This window comes from Dipodomys ordii, unplaced genomic scaffold, assembly GCF_000151885.1.
Source record: "Dipodomys ordii isolate 6190 unplaced genomic scaffold, Dord_2.0 Scaffold231, whole genome shotgun sequence".
NCBI lineage: Eukaryota > Metazoa > Chordata > Mammalia > Rodentia > Heteromyidae > Dipodomys > Dipodomys ordii.
The window spans coordinates 366,044-381,462 of record NW_012267447.1 but is presented as its reverse complement, the minus strand read 5'-3'; the positions used below and the strand labels follow the sequence as shown (position 1 = coordinate 381,462).

Genomic DNA, 15,419 nt, shown 5'->3' with positions numbered 1-15,419 from the left:
CAGAGTAGCTAGGATTACAGGCCTCAGCTACTGGTTCCTGGACTCCTGCTTTCTTAAAACTCATCTGCAACCCAGCTTTAAAGATTCCACTCAAGGCTGAAGACATTGGGAAGCCTCCCTCGCCTTCTAGGCCTTTCAACATTGAGCTGATGGTTTCTTTCCAGACCACATGCTCAGGATAGGGTTGAATTACTATCTTCTCAGGGTTAGGTGCTAGTGTGAATGCTAAACATAAGGGAAAATGGCTCAGATTAGGCCCCTTTACCTTTCTGCATCCCGCTTTGAGACATGGCCACAGGAAAATCTTTGATGTAAATACCTCAATGAATAAGAAAAACCACACAAATCAAGCAGAACAAGCACCATTGGGGTTGTTTTTCTAACTAAACTTTTATTAAATTAATTTTTTGTTGTTGAAGGCAGGAACCATCAAAATCTTTAAGTAGATCAGCTTTAAGTGCTGAATGGAGTAAAAAGCACAAGAGACTCACTAGGTGATCTGTGGACAGTCAGACTAGCAGACAGGCAGGCAGATGACAAGAGGAACAGACAAAACAAAAACTGGAGAGCTAGTCAAATCTCTTGCTTACTAAAATTCATTAGGGATGGAGATGAACTAAAATATTAGCAGAAGAAACTAAACTTACAAAGGCTCAACCAAATAAAATCCTTGAGTGAACTCAAGGTTATTCAACCTGCTAGTTTGTGCCCCTTGAGCAAGCTGAAGCTTTGTCCTTGGTGACCAGTCATAGCCCCCAAGTTCAGGTAAAGTATTAAAAAAATTTTTAAGAAGACCATCCCCCAAATTCCTGCAAACCTCTCAATGAGGAAACTGCCTTTACAAGGAGGAAGTTGAACCAGAGGTGGAGGTTGGTGGGTGAGCTGGAATGGCAGAGATGATTTTTCTGGAGAAGTTCATTTGGATCTTCTCCAGATGTGTAGGATGTGCTTTGCTTATTTAAGTTGAAAAAAACTCCAATGTGAAAAGTGAGTTATGAAGAGTGCTCTTTATTTGAAACCTCCACAACACAGACGCCAATCTTGTCTCGCATTGAATCATTAGCTGTGCACATCAACACATTCCAAGCACAAATTAAGAAATGCAAACAGAACAAAAAAATATATATATATATAATTTTTCCCCTATCCAAAGGTTTCAAGTCTCAATGCAGCAAATCCTTCTGAACACAGAATCTGAGGAGCACACTGTTCAAACAGTTGGGACAAACAGGTCCCTGCAAAGGCTACTGCCTTCTTAACACATGGGGTGGGGACCATGGACGGCATGGAAAGGGGAGAGGTGAGCAAAGGGGATGAGGGAGGAAAGAGAATGAGCAGAAGGGAAACAGGTATGCGCTGGAGAAGATGGGGCAGCTGGGAGACACACATGGTGAGTTGGTGGATTTCATTTATTGGTTTTTGACATTTTCTTTCTGGTTCTTTTTAAACATTCCCCCCCCCTCCCCAGGTCCAACAATGGTAGAAAAACCCCACAGAATTGGGCAGTGCCGTTTAGGCCAGCCCAAAGCCTTCAGAGCACTCTTGGATGGCCAGTAGTAGCATGTGACGGAGTTTCTTAAAGCTCTCATAAGCAGGCAGGTCCAGCTGATTAAAACTAGGAAAAGAAGAAAGATTGATCCATGAGAAGAGATGGCAACTAGATCCCTATGTTCTCATGGCACCCACTGGCCCTCCCTTGCTTTTTCTTGAGTTTTTTCTTTTTTAGTTTTTTGTACTTTTTGTTTTTGGTGCCATTCCTGGGCCTTGAACTCAGGTCCTAAGCTTCTTTTTTGCTCAAGGCTAACACTCTACCACAACAGCCACAGCTCTACTTCTGGCTTTTTGGTGGTTAGAGATAAGAGTCTCATGAATTTTCCTTCCTGGGCTGGTTTTGAACTGTGATCCTCAGATCTCAGCCTCCTGAGTAGCTAGCATTACAGGTGTGAGCCACTATCAGCCAGCTCTGCTGTATTTTTGTTTTTTAAATAGTGGCCTCTAGGCATGGGAAACATCCATCTAACCTTGCTGCTCTCAAAACAGCCTGGCCCTAAAAGTATAGAGGCTAAGCTAAGCTCTTCCTCTTCTCAAACATCACCTTCTCCATAGAACCATCAAAAAACACTAGCCAGTGTGAAGTACTGAGCCAGATTTGTGTTCCTCATTTTGGGTAGGGGTCTAGAAGCACCAATTCTGCAAGCTCAATATAAACATTGAAAAGGAGAAAACAAATACTTCCCCTTACCATGTGTGAGCAGAAGGTAGGCGATCTGTGGACCTGTCATCTCGATGGATCTGAAACTTTTGAATGCCATTCATGCCTTCTAGGGCAGCAAAGCCTTGCAGGGGTACCTTGGAAGTACCCGTGACAAATTGGAGGAACTTGGCACGGTCAGCTTGGTCGAAAGAACGCAATGCCCTCCAAAACCACTGGATCTGGAGGAATGGACACAAGATGCTGGTATTAGGAAGACAGCTTGGAAGGAAGAGTGGGAAACATTGTTAGATTCGCAATCTATTGGTAAGTCACATTATAGGATGGGCAAAAGCACCAGCAACAGCTGAAACTATGTCTCAGAAGAGTAGCATTAGATCACCTGTAATGTAAACAAGCATTTCATTGGATCAGGCGTATATGGAGAAAGTTGTTACCTGAATAGAGTTGGACTGGTACTTGTGGTACTCAGTGTTGGATTTCAGATCATCAATGTCAATGGTGGGCAGTCCTGATATGAGCAACTCTAATTCCTGCTCAGTGAATATGGAAATGAGGCGCTTTGGAATGATCTCATAGAAGCCTTCCAAGAAAGCTGCCAGCTGTTTTCGGATAGCTCCTGGAAAGAGAACCAAACCACATGACTTCTGAATGCACACAACTGCTAGAGGTCAGAGATCCCTAATTTGAATCCTGATGCTACAAGGAATACATATCTGGCAACTGAAAGTGGATGAAATTATGTATTTTTGGTCAGGTATTTTGATTTTTTTTTGGTTTGTGTGTGCTGATCCTGGGGCTTGAACTCAGGGCCTTAGGTGTTGTCCCTGAGCTTCCTTTGCTCAAGGCTAACAATTTACCTCTTGAGCCACAGCTCCATTTCTGGCTTTTCTTTTAGTAGTTTTAGTGGAAATGATGCCCAATCTGTTTTGAAGTACGATCTCCACATCTCAGCCTCCTGAGCAGCTAGGATTACAGGCATGAGCCACTGGTGCCTGGCTGTTTTAACTCCTTTTATATAAGACTTTGCCATACAAATAAGAGCAAAAGGTAAGAGCAACAGGGTTGGTACTGTGGCTCAATTGGTAGGATACCAGCCAATGAGCAAGAGTCAAGTACGTTAGTTAAGTTCTGGTCTTGGACCAAAAAGAAAAAACAAAGAAATGAATGAGGTCTCAACTTTTCTCATATTGAGCAAGTAGAGATTGAAAGGGCATTTTTCATACCTGTCATTCTCATCTGGCACACCAAGTGTACATATTCCTTCTTATTCTCCTCTGTTACCAAGATGTTTGCCCCATTGGGTTTGAGGTCACGAACTTCACAGACTCCAAACTCTTGGACCTAGAAGATCCCAAATACCAAAAATAAGGAATAAGGGAAATTCTTTTTTGGCTTAGAATACATAAAGAAGATGGAGAGGCAGCTGTCAACAATAAATAGAGCTGGCACAAGTGGCTCATTCCTGTAATCTTGGCTACTCAGGAAACCGAGATCTAGGGATTGAGGTTCAGACAGCCTGGGCAGAAAAGTCAGTGAGACACTATCTCCAAATAACCACCAAAAATCCAGAAGCAAAACTGTGACTCAAGTGACAGAGTGCCAGCCTTGAGTAGAAAAAGTTAAGGGATAGCACCCAAACCTTGAATTCAAGCTCCAGGACAAGTGTGCATACACACACGCACACACACACGCACACTAGACCAGGCACTGTTTTTTTCCCCCCTTTTGGGCCAGTACTGGGGGATGGGGAGAGACTCTAACTTAGGGCCTTGGGCACTGTCTGAGGTTCTCCACTCAAGGCTAGCTCTTTACCACTTGAGCTACAGCTCCACTTTCAGCTTTTTGGTGATCAATTGGTTCATGGATTTTCTTGTCTGGGCTGGCTCTGAACCACAATCCTCAGATCTCAGGCTCCTGAATAGCTAAAATTACAGGCAAGTACAAATACAATCTTTATGGAAAAATAATTTGAGGGAAGAAGAGTAGTCGTAATATTTTCTTCTTAATAGTTCTATAATGTTTCAACAATGAAGACCTATGCAACTAGTGCATTTAGTTTAGCTAATAGCCTGAATTATTTTTAGCAATTGTAAGTGATTATCTTTCGCATCCATTGGTCTGATTAAAGTACAAGGAATAGGGCTTAAAGAAGTCAAAGTGCTTCCTTAGAATTAAGATTATCCAGTGTCTGTTCCAAGGACCCTTAAAATGACCTACCTCAGTACTGAAGGTAAGGTCATAGCCGAGTGTGGAGACATCATTTTCTAGCAGGTAAACCAGGCCCTGGTAGAAATGGTAATCTTCACTTTCCATATCTGTATATCTAGGAAAACATAATTACACAGGATCATTGGTGGAAGGATTGTTAGTATAGGGATGGGAGATAAGAAAGGATTGGACTCCACAAGCTCAGGGCTATGCCACATTTTTCTTACCTGACAGATTTGCCCAAGATGTGTTTGTAGAAGGACCGAGTGAAGTAGCACTCTAGGAGGCGGTTGTCATATACAGCTTTGGCCACTATGCGCCCGACAAATTTGAAGTAGCTGAGGTGATTGGGGTTGCAGTGGGAAGATGGGTTGATGGTGTAGGTGACTCGATCACCAGGTGAGGTACGGAACAAGGCATACATAGGGTTAAACATCTCTCGTGAGATGATCATATACCACTCTCGCAGGAGGCCTCCAGCATCCTGACCTTCTTCTCCTTCAAACACTATATACCTGTATTAAGACAGCAGAAACAAGAGGACTATACAGGAAGCCCAGGACAAATCTAACCATTTGTGTAGCATCATATGAGCCAGGGAAAGTGCAAAGCAGACTTTGGGGAGTGTGGTATCAGATGTGAAGAAGTGAACACAGTGCCAGAGAGCATTGGGAGGATATTCTGACCTCTTGTGTAATCACATGGATGATGGGCTCAGACTACAAAGACCAAGGTGAAGTCTTTGTATGACCCTGAGAAGTCTCGTCATCAGTTCCAGAGATACACGTTATTACAAACTGCCAGTCTCCTCTAGGTGGTTTCAAAATCATCATTTAGCAGTTTTCCATTGGGTAGGGGTACTCATGTATATACATAGAATCTTTCCCAATCTAGGCTACCATTTGTTTAGCGGGCTTCTGATTCTGAGTTTAACAACAAGAACACTTATCGTGAAGCCTTCAGGGGTATCCTTATAAACACCAGAGACTCTTCCTGGCTGCCTAGAACTTGATTAGCTCAGTCATAGCTGGCCAGTAAGACAGGCCCAGAAGTTAGAAGACAAATCAGCGAGATTATTGAAGCCAGACAGCTACTGCCAAAATGTTCTAAATTTGAGGTCAGAGCAAGCCACTACTACTATACAGAAAGAGGTCCCCTGCAATAGCCAGACTTGTCGGTTCTCTTACAATCGATTCTTCATTTCTTCAGGGGATTTGCGATGTAGCTCCCGATAGGAGTCTTCGAACACATGATCTCGGCGGACATGCACAGCCATGTCTTCTTTACGGAGCCCTTCATCCAAACGCTCTAGCTCTTGGCGGAAATACCTTGGGAGTTAGGAAAGTAGGATTGGGAAATGGCAGAGCAAGCTTCTGTGCATCTCATAAGACCCACAGTAACACTTCTATTTTCTAAACACTTTGGTCTCTACTTCTGACCAACTTGAAAAAAGTTTTTTTTCTTTTCTTTACTTTTAAAGTAGTTTAATGGAGGTAAGAATCTCACAGACTTTCCTGCCCACATTGGCTTTAAGCTGTGATTGGATCCTCAGATCTCAGCCTTCTGAGTAGCTAAGATAACAGGCATGAGCCGCCAGCCAGTGCCTGACTTTTTCTATCTTTGAGTAATACTCCCACATATTGTGGTATGGGATTTCTTCAACGAGCAAGTAATAAGTGTGTGTGTGTGTGTACAGGCAATAGAAATTATTCCAAGAATGGTGTGGAAGTGCTTCTGAGCCCAGCTATGAGTGCACCACAGCCTCACAACACCAAAGGATGGAATGGGACTTTAGAAAACCATATGGTTAAAAAAACATATGGCTCTCATTTAGCTAATGAAGAATGAAGAGAGGGTGTGTGTGTGTGTGTGTGTGTGTGTGTGTGTACGCAATGACTGTTAGTAGCACAGGTTAGACGCTTCTTTCTCCACCAAACACCATTCCACCCATTGCTACCAAGCAAAAGTTTTGGTCCTAGAAACAACTATGGATATCATGTTGGGAGCTCTCATATCCCTCCATTCAGGCACATACTTGCGTTTGACATCAAAGTCAAGGACACGAATGTAATCTACTAAGACAGCAAAAGGCCCATCAGCAAGGTGGGTGGTAGACTGCCGTAGAATCTGGTTTAACACAGTGCGGTGAGTCTCTGAGGGGAAAAAACAGGACAGCAAAAATCAGAAGCACATCATGGAAGCCCACCACCTAGAAACTTTTCTGTTCTTCCTTTCCAGGGTACTTTGTAAGAACCAGCCAAAGTTAAGGTCAGCTCTGAAGTGTGCATGCAAACGAATAGGGGCATTTCTACCATGCCTGGCTTCCCATGGCCTCAGGATAAAGCAAAAACCACTTATGGTGGCACACAAGGCCCTGGGCTATGTGCTTCATTAGGCTCACTATGCATGCCACATGCGCACGCATGCTCGCTCGCTCGCCCTCCCTTCCTCCCTCTCTCTTTCTCTATCTTTCACTGTGCTGGATCAGCTGGACCACCTAAGGATAAAACATGAAGTAACCCTGAATCTAGGAGACTGAGAGGTCCCTGTACCTGCAAAACGAAGGAACTTCTGTGTGTCGGGGGGCAGGCTTGAGGAGATGTGCATAGACGAGGGCTCCCGGGAGAAGAATGGGTCAAGGGAGGAGGGAGTGGCTGGGGTTAAGGGGGCAGGGGAGAGCGGAGGAGGCTCGTCCTTGATGTGTGCCAGCTGGCTCTCACGGGTGTCTCGGACAGGAGGCTTGCTCTCCCGCTCTGTGGCATGGACCAGAAAGAAGGCCTCAACAGCAGGCTGTAGCACTGAGGGGTGAGGGGAAAAGCATTATCAAGGAAGTGTCACTTTACTTGATACACTTGAACATACAAACCCCTCTGCTCCTCTAAACCAATCATAAAAATACAATATGGAAGAAATAATGTAGGACTTCAAACCCAATGGTAGACAAAAAGCCCTGGAAGAAATCTGCACTCCCTCAAAGCCAGAGAAAAACAGGATGGACTGTCACATACACAGATTGCCCTGATCTGGTGAGCAAAATACTCTAGTTACTAAGAGAGGAAGTAACCTTTTTCTTGATACTAAGGACAGAGAATTGAACACTGCTATAGATAAGAAGGAGAAAGAACAAACTTGGAAGAAAAAAATTGGCAGCATGGGCTGTGTTGCGGAGCAGAACAGCAGAGCTTGGAGCTAGCAACAAACAACTCACCTAGCACCGCATGCTGATCGTGGGATTCTTCCAGTTCCTTTAAGCATTCCCCCAGCATGTCCCATAGCTCATCTAGGCTCAGCTGCTCACTGAGCAAGGGTAACTCAGGGGGTCTTTCCTCTTTCTCTTTTTCTCCCTGTGATGGTCCATCTGAGGCTATTGGGCACACAGAAGACAGAGTTAGAAAGCCTTCAAGGTTTCTTTCCCAAGAGTTTTTCCCCAGACCAACTGGACAGGCAACTGCACAGATATATCTGCTGGGCCCATTGGCCACTGAGTATTGCTAACTAAGCAAATATCTAGGGGTAAGTTCTAGTCCTGTACTGTAACAAATTTGGATGCCATTTAGTAACAAATTTGGTTCCGCAGTGACACAAACTAGCCACGTTTCAAGTGCCCAGTGCTCACTTAAGTCTATGGTAGTCCAATCAAGTCATTGCCTCATTAACTCACAGGAAATCTGTGGGTTAAGTTACCTAACCACAATCCAACTTTGGTTAAATACATTGCAGTTCAGAGTATTTTTTTTTTTTTTGGTCGGTCGTGGGGCTTGAACCTGGGCCTGGGCGCTGTCCCTCAGCTCTTTAGCTCAAGGCGAGCGCTCTACCACTTGAGCTACAGCGCCACTTCCGGTTTTCTGGTGGTTTATTGGAGATAGGAGTCTCACGGTCTCTCCTGCCCGGGCTGGCTTTGAACCGCGATCCTCAGATCTCAGCCTCCTGAGTAGCTAGGATTACAGGTGTGAGCCACCAGCGCCCGGCCAGAGTATGTTTTATAGGACATTATCCTCATTAAATTCTGACAGCTGCTTTTGGAAGCAGATTGCTTCCTCTCTACTTTTTCAAGAATCAGGAACAGACTGGGAGCAGGTGGCCCATGTCGGTAATCCTAACGAAGACTGAGGATCATGATTTAAAGCCATCGCAAGCAGGAAAGTCCCCACAATACTCTTATCTCCAATTAACCACCAGAAAACTGAAGTGGAGGTCTGGCTGAAAGTTGTAGAGTGCTAACCTTGAGCACAAAAGCTCAGGGATAGCGCCCAGGCCCTGAATTCAAACCCCTGAACTGACCATTAAAAAAAAAAGATGATGAAGGGAGATCATGGGAGATGGGAGTATCTAGCTCCATAAAGTTCAGATGAATAGTGATTCAATATATTTAAAAATTGAATATCTGCTGTGTGCCAGTGGCTCATGCCTATAATCCTAGCTACTCAGAAGGCTGAGATCTAAGGATAGAGGTTCAAAGCCAGCCCAAGCAGGAAAGTCCATGAGACTCTTATCTCCAATAAACCACTAGAAAACTGGAAGTGGCACTGTGGCTCAAGTGGTAAAGCACTCTCTTTTAGCTGAAGAGCTCAGGGACAGTGCCCAGGCCCAGAGTTTAAGTCCTATGACTGACAAAAAAAAAGAAAATATCCTATGATGGGCTGGGTATGTGGCTTAGTGGTAGGGCGCTTGCCTTGCATGACTGAGGCCCTGGGTTCAATTCCTCAGCATCACATAAGCAAAAAGAAAAAAGCCGGAAGTGGCGCTGTGGTTCAAGTGGCAGAGCACTAGCCTTGAGCTGAAGAGCTGAGGGACACCGCTCAGGCCCAGAGTTCAGGCCCACTACTGGACCAAAAAAAAAAGAAAGAAAGAAAGAAAATATCCTATGAGAATAGTATCCCACAGGAATGTGCCAAGGGGTACCCAAAAGCATTCTGTGCACAACCAACCTTGAGAAATGCCACTAACAATAGCATTTCACCATGTGCCAGGTACTTTGCTAATCACTACTTATTAAGTCCTAACAACTGAATATTCCCAATTAAAAAAATTATTGTTATTATAAAGGTGATGTACAGAGAAGTTACAGTTACATAAATCAGGTAAAGAATACATTTCTTTTTGGACAATGTAATCCCTTCCCTCGCTCTCTCCAGGTTTTCCCTCTCGTTCCCATCTATAAGTCGTGTAAGTTCCATTTTCAACACAGTTCCTAGTGATTTGAATATCCCTAATTTTAAGAAACTGAGGTTTAAGCTCAGGGCCCTATGCTTGCAAATATCCCTATTTTAAATGAGGAAACAAAATAAGAGAAGCTTCCCTCAGATGTGAGTCAAGTAATCAGGGGAGCCAAGACTTAGAACACAGGCCTTCTCCATTTGTCATATACATGTTTTCTTTTTGTTTGTTGTGGGGCTTGAACTCTGGGCCTGAGCGCTGTCCCTCAGCTCTTCAGCTCAAGGTCCAGCACTCTACCACTTGAGCCACAGCGCCACTTCCGGTTTTCTGAGTGTTTATTGGAGATAAGAATCTTACACGGACTTTCCTGCCACGGCAGGGCTGGCTTTGAACCGAGATCCTCAGATCTCAGTCTCCTGAGTAGCTAGGATTACAGGTGTGAGCCACCAGTGCCGGGCTTTTATATACATGTTTTCTTTGTATTGTTTTTATGGGACAAGGTCTTATTATGTAGCCCTAGCTGTTCTGAACTCCTTATCTTTCTAATCACTCAGGATTATAAGCATATTCCATCACCTAGTTTCAATGTGTTTTGGTATTAGTTCACATTTACAGAAACTGGTGTTCACAGTAACAATCTGGAAAACACTGAGTTTTTTTAATTTGGGGGCAAGTGATCCAGTAGACATTCTCTAAGACTGGTTCTCCCTATTGCTGGGCTAGAAATAAGTAGTACTGACCAATGGACTGATTATCTTGAGCACCGGGAGATGGCTGATCCACATCCATGGGTGACTCCTCTCTCCGGACAGATGCATCAGACTGGCTAGACTCCGACTGGATAAAAGGGAGATAAGGTCACATACAGACTGCAACTTTGCTTTCCTTAGAACAGGTTAGAGATTAACCCTTTTCGCATATTGAGCTTAGATAGTTCCTCTCTGGTTAGCAAACGCTGTGGCACTTTAGGTCATAAGGATGGCATTCCTCACCTCCTGTCCACTCTAGAGCCTGCATGTATTCCAAAGAGCTCCCTGTATTTTGTGCATTCCACTCCAGCCCTAGGTCCAGTCAGAAACATGCCTTCAGAAGACTTACTTCAAACCATCCAGGACAAGTATTTGTGTGTGTAAACTCAAATAGCCAGAGGGTAAGCTTGCTTCCCCTGCCACTTGTTCAGAAAGAGAAAATAGTGAAATCTCTCCTGAGTGACTTAAAGAACCAACATCTATCTCAGCAGGTGATAGACACTGGGTAAAAAATACTCCAGAACAACAGTCTTTAATTTCCCTTTCTACCCTCCTGGAGTGACTGACCTAGGACCTAGGTAGGCTATGCCTGGCATGTCCAACATTAGCCATAACATATACAGCAGTAATTCCACACAAAGAAAGACAATGAAAATGCCACAGCATACATTATTATGCCTGGCTTTTATTGCAGTCACTCTATGCAGGGACCCTAACACTAAGCTGGCTCCTTAAGTAGCTGAAAGCATCCTAAAGTACCTGAATGCCTGGGTACCAAGGGATTATGGAGAACAGAGGCAGAAGCCAGGGTGGGAGGAGCAGCCAGGCAGATGTGGCTGCATGGTATGTATACCAAGTTTGGGAGACTTTCAAGGATAGCACTCCTGAGATGTCTCTGATGTATCTCTACTGTTCCATAACACTGAAAGAAATCTTCACCCCACATCCCTTCAGGACCCAGACACTTAGCATTAAGCAGTCCGCAAAAGCACCACTATTGACTGGATAGCTGAGAATGGGATGATAGCAAAGCTTGAAACCAAATCGAACTTCAAACCAAGAAACCAATCAACAAATAGTAAGAAAAAACGCCAACAGAAGAAAGTAACCTTGTTGTCCAGAAGCATTCATATAGCAAACTTAATGCAAAAGCACACAAGGTAAGGCCAATGAAACCCCACTGATGAAATGGTGCGGGAGGGAGAGACAAATGAATGAGGGGCCACAGGCATCATGCTAACCGTTGCTGCTTGTTGCTGTCTCCGCGCCCTTTGACCCTCACGTACCATTTGTATAATGGCATCAGCTTCAGCCTCCAGCTGCCGAACAGCTGCCTGGATGCTGCTAGCTGAGCCTAAACCGGAGGAACCTGGGAGAAAGAACAAAGGGAAGCAAGATATGAAACGTAGAAAGAAGGAATGCCCAACCCTCTCATCTCCAGGGCTGCCACAGGGCATCTTGCTGAGCTCTTTGAGCTTTAGTTCAAGCAGCTTCAGAGTATACTCACTTATCACCAGGCACTAAAACCTATCATTACAAATGAGGAGGGGAAAGGGGGGAGGTGAGACAAGGCGCTAGGCAAGGTGGTGACATGTGAGAAAGTACTATGGGATTGAAGGAAAGAGGTAGGAAAGATGATTTGGTAAGCCAATGGCTAAGGTCACATGGCTACCATGTTTTAGTTACAAGTGACTGAAGAAGCAGAAATAAAGTGCACATCCAGTGAGTTAAATCTTATTCAACAAAAGGTTGGCTCCCAATTCCCTTGCCAGATCTCTCTGCCCACCCCACACCTTAATTCCCACCTGCCCTATTTTCAATCACTTATGCGGGTAGCTTGAATGAGATATACAACGAAGTCATCAACATTTTGATCATTCCCTTTGGAAAGTCAAACAGAGCATTGAGTCTAGTCCCTAATGGGACTCATAGTTCCTCCACCACCAACCCTGCCCCTCAACTGGACACTCTAGTTCCATACCTAGCCTGCCTGTCTGCTTGGCTTTCTTGTTAGCTCGGCGTGTGTCGTCCCGCAGCTGGATGATGACCTGCAGTACCCTCAAGAAGAACTTCTGGGTGGATGTCTTGGATGTCAACATGGACATAGAAGGCAGCTGGAGCTCCCGGCCACCCAAGGGTCGCTTCTGAGATGCCACAATTACCACATTCTCAGCCATGTCAAACCTGGATAGTGTAGAGGTGGCTTGCGTATATTGACAGCATCAAAGTATAAACACTCAGAGCAAGGATCAGAGAAATAAAGGACTTCAGAAGTGGGGAGTTTGAGAAAAAAGTCAGGTCACATGCACGTAGGATAAGAAAATCACCCGGAAAAAGAAAATCAAAGAGGAATTTGGCAAGAGCATCTTTTACAATTGTCCCAGCTTCCAGACCATAGTAGAGAGGATAGCAACTACCCACCTGCTCTGCATTTTCCCTTTCAGTTTGGTGGTCTGTGGCTGCTCCTCAGGCAGGCCATCAGGAGAAAGGGTTTCACATTGGGATCGCCTCTGCTGTTCCAAGTTGTATTCTCGCAGCTCAGCCAGTAGGGTACCTGACAGGCAGAAGTGTAAAGATCAGAGTGTTGCCGTAGTGCAGCAGTTGAAAGCCAAATCGTCCCAGATTATCTCTTTGAAGAGGACCTAGACCACACAGGAATTTTGCCTAGTCCAGCTTATTGTATGTGCTCATAAATCAGCTGGTGACTACAGTTTACCTCACCTTAGGAATACGTTTAGTCTACACAAAATACCATTTGGTGCACAAAAATAATGTCTTTTGGAACTAGACAAGCCATGGTCTGAACTCCTCTCCCTTTCCTCCACCATCTCTCTGGAGTTGTCCTGAGATTTGAACTCAAGGCCTAGATAATGTTTCTCAGCTTTTGTGCTCAAGGCTAGTATTCTATGCTTGAGCCACAGCTCTACTTCCAGCCTTCGGTTATTATTTAGAGATAAAGAGTCTCATACACTTTCCTGCCAGGGCTGGATTTGAATTGTGTGTGATCCTTAGATCTCAGCCTCTTAAGTAACTTGGGTTACTGAACCACTAGCACCTGGCACCTGTACATTTTTTACCTGAGGTTTTGTGGTGAATCCAGTTACATTTCTCAATTCCATTTCTAGTTTGCTTATGCACCTTGTTGATGGAAATATATGTTTAACCTGTTAAGACTGCTATGAGAGCTATGAGATAATTATATACTATTGGTGCTTGGACAGTCTCCATCTCATGGGTATTGTAGTAGCTAAGACAGATTAGAGATAATCTGGAGGAAGAACCTTTTAATTCTGACATGGCAAAAAAAATACTAAGTTATATAGGCCAACCAATTCTTCATCTCCATTTTAGGAATATTTGTGTTAAGTTCAGTAGAATTTAGCAAGGAATAAAGATCTAGGGAGACTCATGATAAGGGTAGGGGTGGTAGACAGCAATGAAATTCCCACAATTGAAAGAAAATGGGGACTGTATTCTTAGTCCAAATCAATTTGGTAATCTTTCATTTTAACTTTCTTCTTGGCCAAATAGGAAGGGAAGTAGACAGTCTGTTAGACTTTTTTTTAAAGACTTCTTCTTCTTCTTCTTTTTTTTTTTGGTCGTGGGGCTTAAACTCTGGGCCTGGGAACTGTCCTTCAGCTCTTCAGCTCAAGGCGAGCGCTCTACCGCTTGAGCCACAGTGCCACTTCCAGTTTTCTAGTGTTTTATTGGAGGTAAGAGTCTTACGGACTTTCCTGCCCCGGCTGGCTTGAACCCGATCCTCAGATCTCAGCCTCCTCAGTAGCTAGGATTACAGGCGTGAGCCACCGGCGCTGGGCTTGTGTTAGATGTTTTTGTCAGTTGTGGGGCTTGATCTCTGGCCCTGGGTGCTGTCCCTCAGCTCTTCAGCTCAAGGCTAGGGTGCTCTACCACAGTGCCACAGTGCCACTCCTGGCTTTTTCTGCTTATGTGGAGCTGAGGAATGGAACCCAGGGACTCATGCATGCAAGGCAAGCACTCTACCACTGAGCCACCTTCCCAGCCCGTGTTAGAATTTTTGCATCCTCAATACTACTCAAAACCAAGAACATTATTCTGACTCTAAATCCTGAGCTTAGATTCATGGCAGGCATGTCTTTGAGGTAGTAGTGTAGCTGCCTCTGCAACTCATCATGGGGCTCTATAGGTAGGGAGGAGGAAGCCTTGAGGCTTCCATGCACTCCCCTGGGAATGCCACTGTATGTCAGGTATTGGGGAACATGGAGTCTAATTTAGCTTGTAGGTTGGCTTAGGAAACCCTTTAAGACAGTGTCTTACTCTTTTTATTACCTATCTGTTTACAAAGGGTATAACCCAGATGGCGGGCTCCATTCAGTAGCAGCTTGAGAACTGTGTCCCGGGTCCCAGGGTCCCCCCGAGAGAGCTGTAGTAACACATTGGCTGCATCCTCTAGGCCTTCTTCTGAACAAGAGTGGGATGTCAACACCTAGAAAAAATAGACAAGGGGTATAAGCTTTACACATGGTAGGTGTGGTTTTAGTTGTCAACTTGGGCAGGGAAGAAGCACTGAGACTCACCTCCACAGAGAGCTGTAGCTGATTTTCAGTGAGGCCAGAGGAAACCATTTTAAAGTCCATACCACCACTGCCTCCGTCACCCATCTTTGCTGGAGATTTGCTGCCTTTAGTAGTAGAAGCTTTGAGGAAACAGACAGAACACTGTAAGTCTGTGACTGTTACAAGGCAGAGACTTAACTGTCCAGAGCTTCCAAATGGATAAGTAGCAAAAATGAAAATGTACCAACCACATTTAAATCTTTCAACTTGGGTAATAGGCTTCTGGAGGACTGGGAATGTGGCTTAGTAGTAGAGTGCTTGCCTAGCATGCATGAAGCCCTAGGTTTGATTCTTCAGTACCACATAAACAGAAAAGGCCAAAAGTGGTGCAGTGGCTCAGGTGGTAGAACACTAGCCTTGAGCAAAAAGCAGCTCAGGGACAGTGCCCAGGCCCTGAGTTCAAGCTCCAGGACTGGCATGAGCCACTGGTGCCTGTCCCAGAGCTCTATTTTTTAAGGTGAGAAAGGAACCTAAGCCTTTCTTCTAACTGCTGCC

The 15,419-nt window shown here is 44.6% G+C and overlaps 1 protein-coding gene across 3 annotated transcripts in view; it reads right to left on the bottom strand.

Moving 5' to 3' along the window:
- Positions 1–988: 988 nt before the first annotated feature.
- Positions 989–15,419, bottom strand: part of Huwe1 (HECT, UBA and WWE domain containing 1, E3 ubiquitin protein ligase) — a 183,370-nt gene continuing 168,939 nt past the window's right edge. For all 3 annotated transcript variants that reach the window (XM_013035924.1, XM_013035926.1, XM_013035927.1), the window contains 16 exons: positions 14,886–15,004; positions 14,638–14,794; positions 12,751–12,883; positions 12,311–12,513; positions 11,571–11,698; positions 10,321–10,417; positions 7,632–7,787; positions 6,976–7,221; positions 6,459–6,576; positions 5,611–5,751; positions 4,651–4,938; positions 4,433–4,538; positions 3,439–3,556; positions 2,650–2,831; positions 2,243–2,433; positions 989–1,615 (listed from right to left, as the gene is read on the bottom strand). In XM_013035924.1, coding sequence (XP_012891378.1) covers positions 1,513–1,615; positions 2,243–2,433; positions 2,650–2,831; positions 3,439–3,556; positions 4,433–4,538; positions 4,651–4,938; positions 5,611–5,751; positions 6,459–6,576; positions 6,976–7,221; positions 7,632–7,787; positions 10,321–10,417; positions 11,571–11,698; positions 12,311–12,513; positions 12,751–12,883; positions 14,638–14,794; positions 14,886–15,004 — 2,486 coding nt within the window. In that variant the 3' untranslated portion in view covers positions 989–1,512. The remainder of the gene's footprint in view (positions 1,616–2,242; positions 2,434–2,649; positions 2,832–3,438; positions 3,557–4,432; positions 4,539–4,650; positions 4,939–5,610; positions 5,752–6,458; positions 6,577–6,975; positions 7,222–7,631; positions 7,788–10,320; positions 10,418–11,570; positions 11,699–12,310; positions 12,514–12,750; positions 12,884–14,637; positions 14,795–14,885; positions 15,005–15,419) is intronic.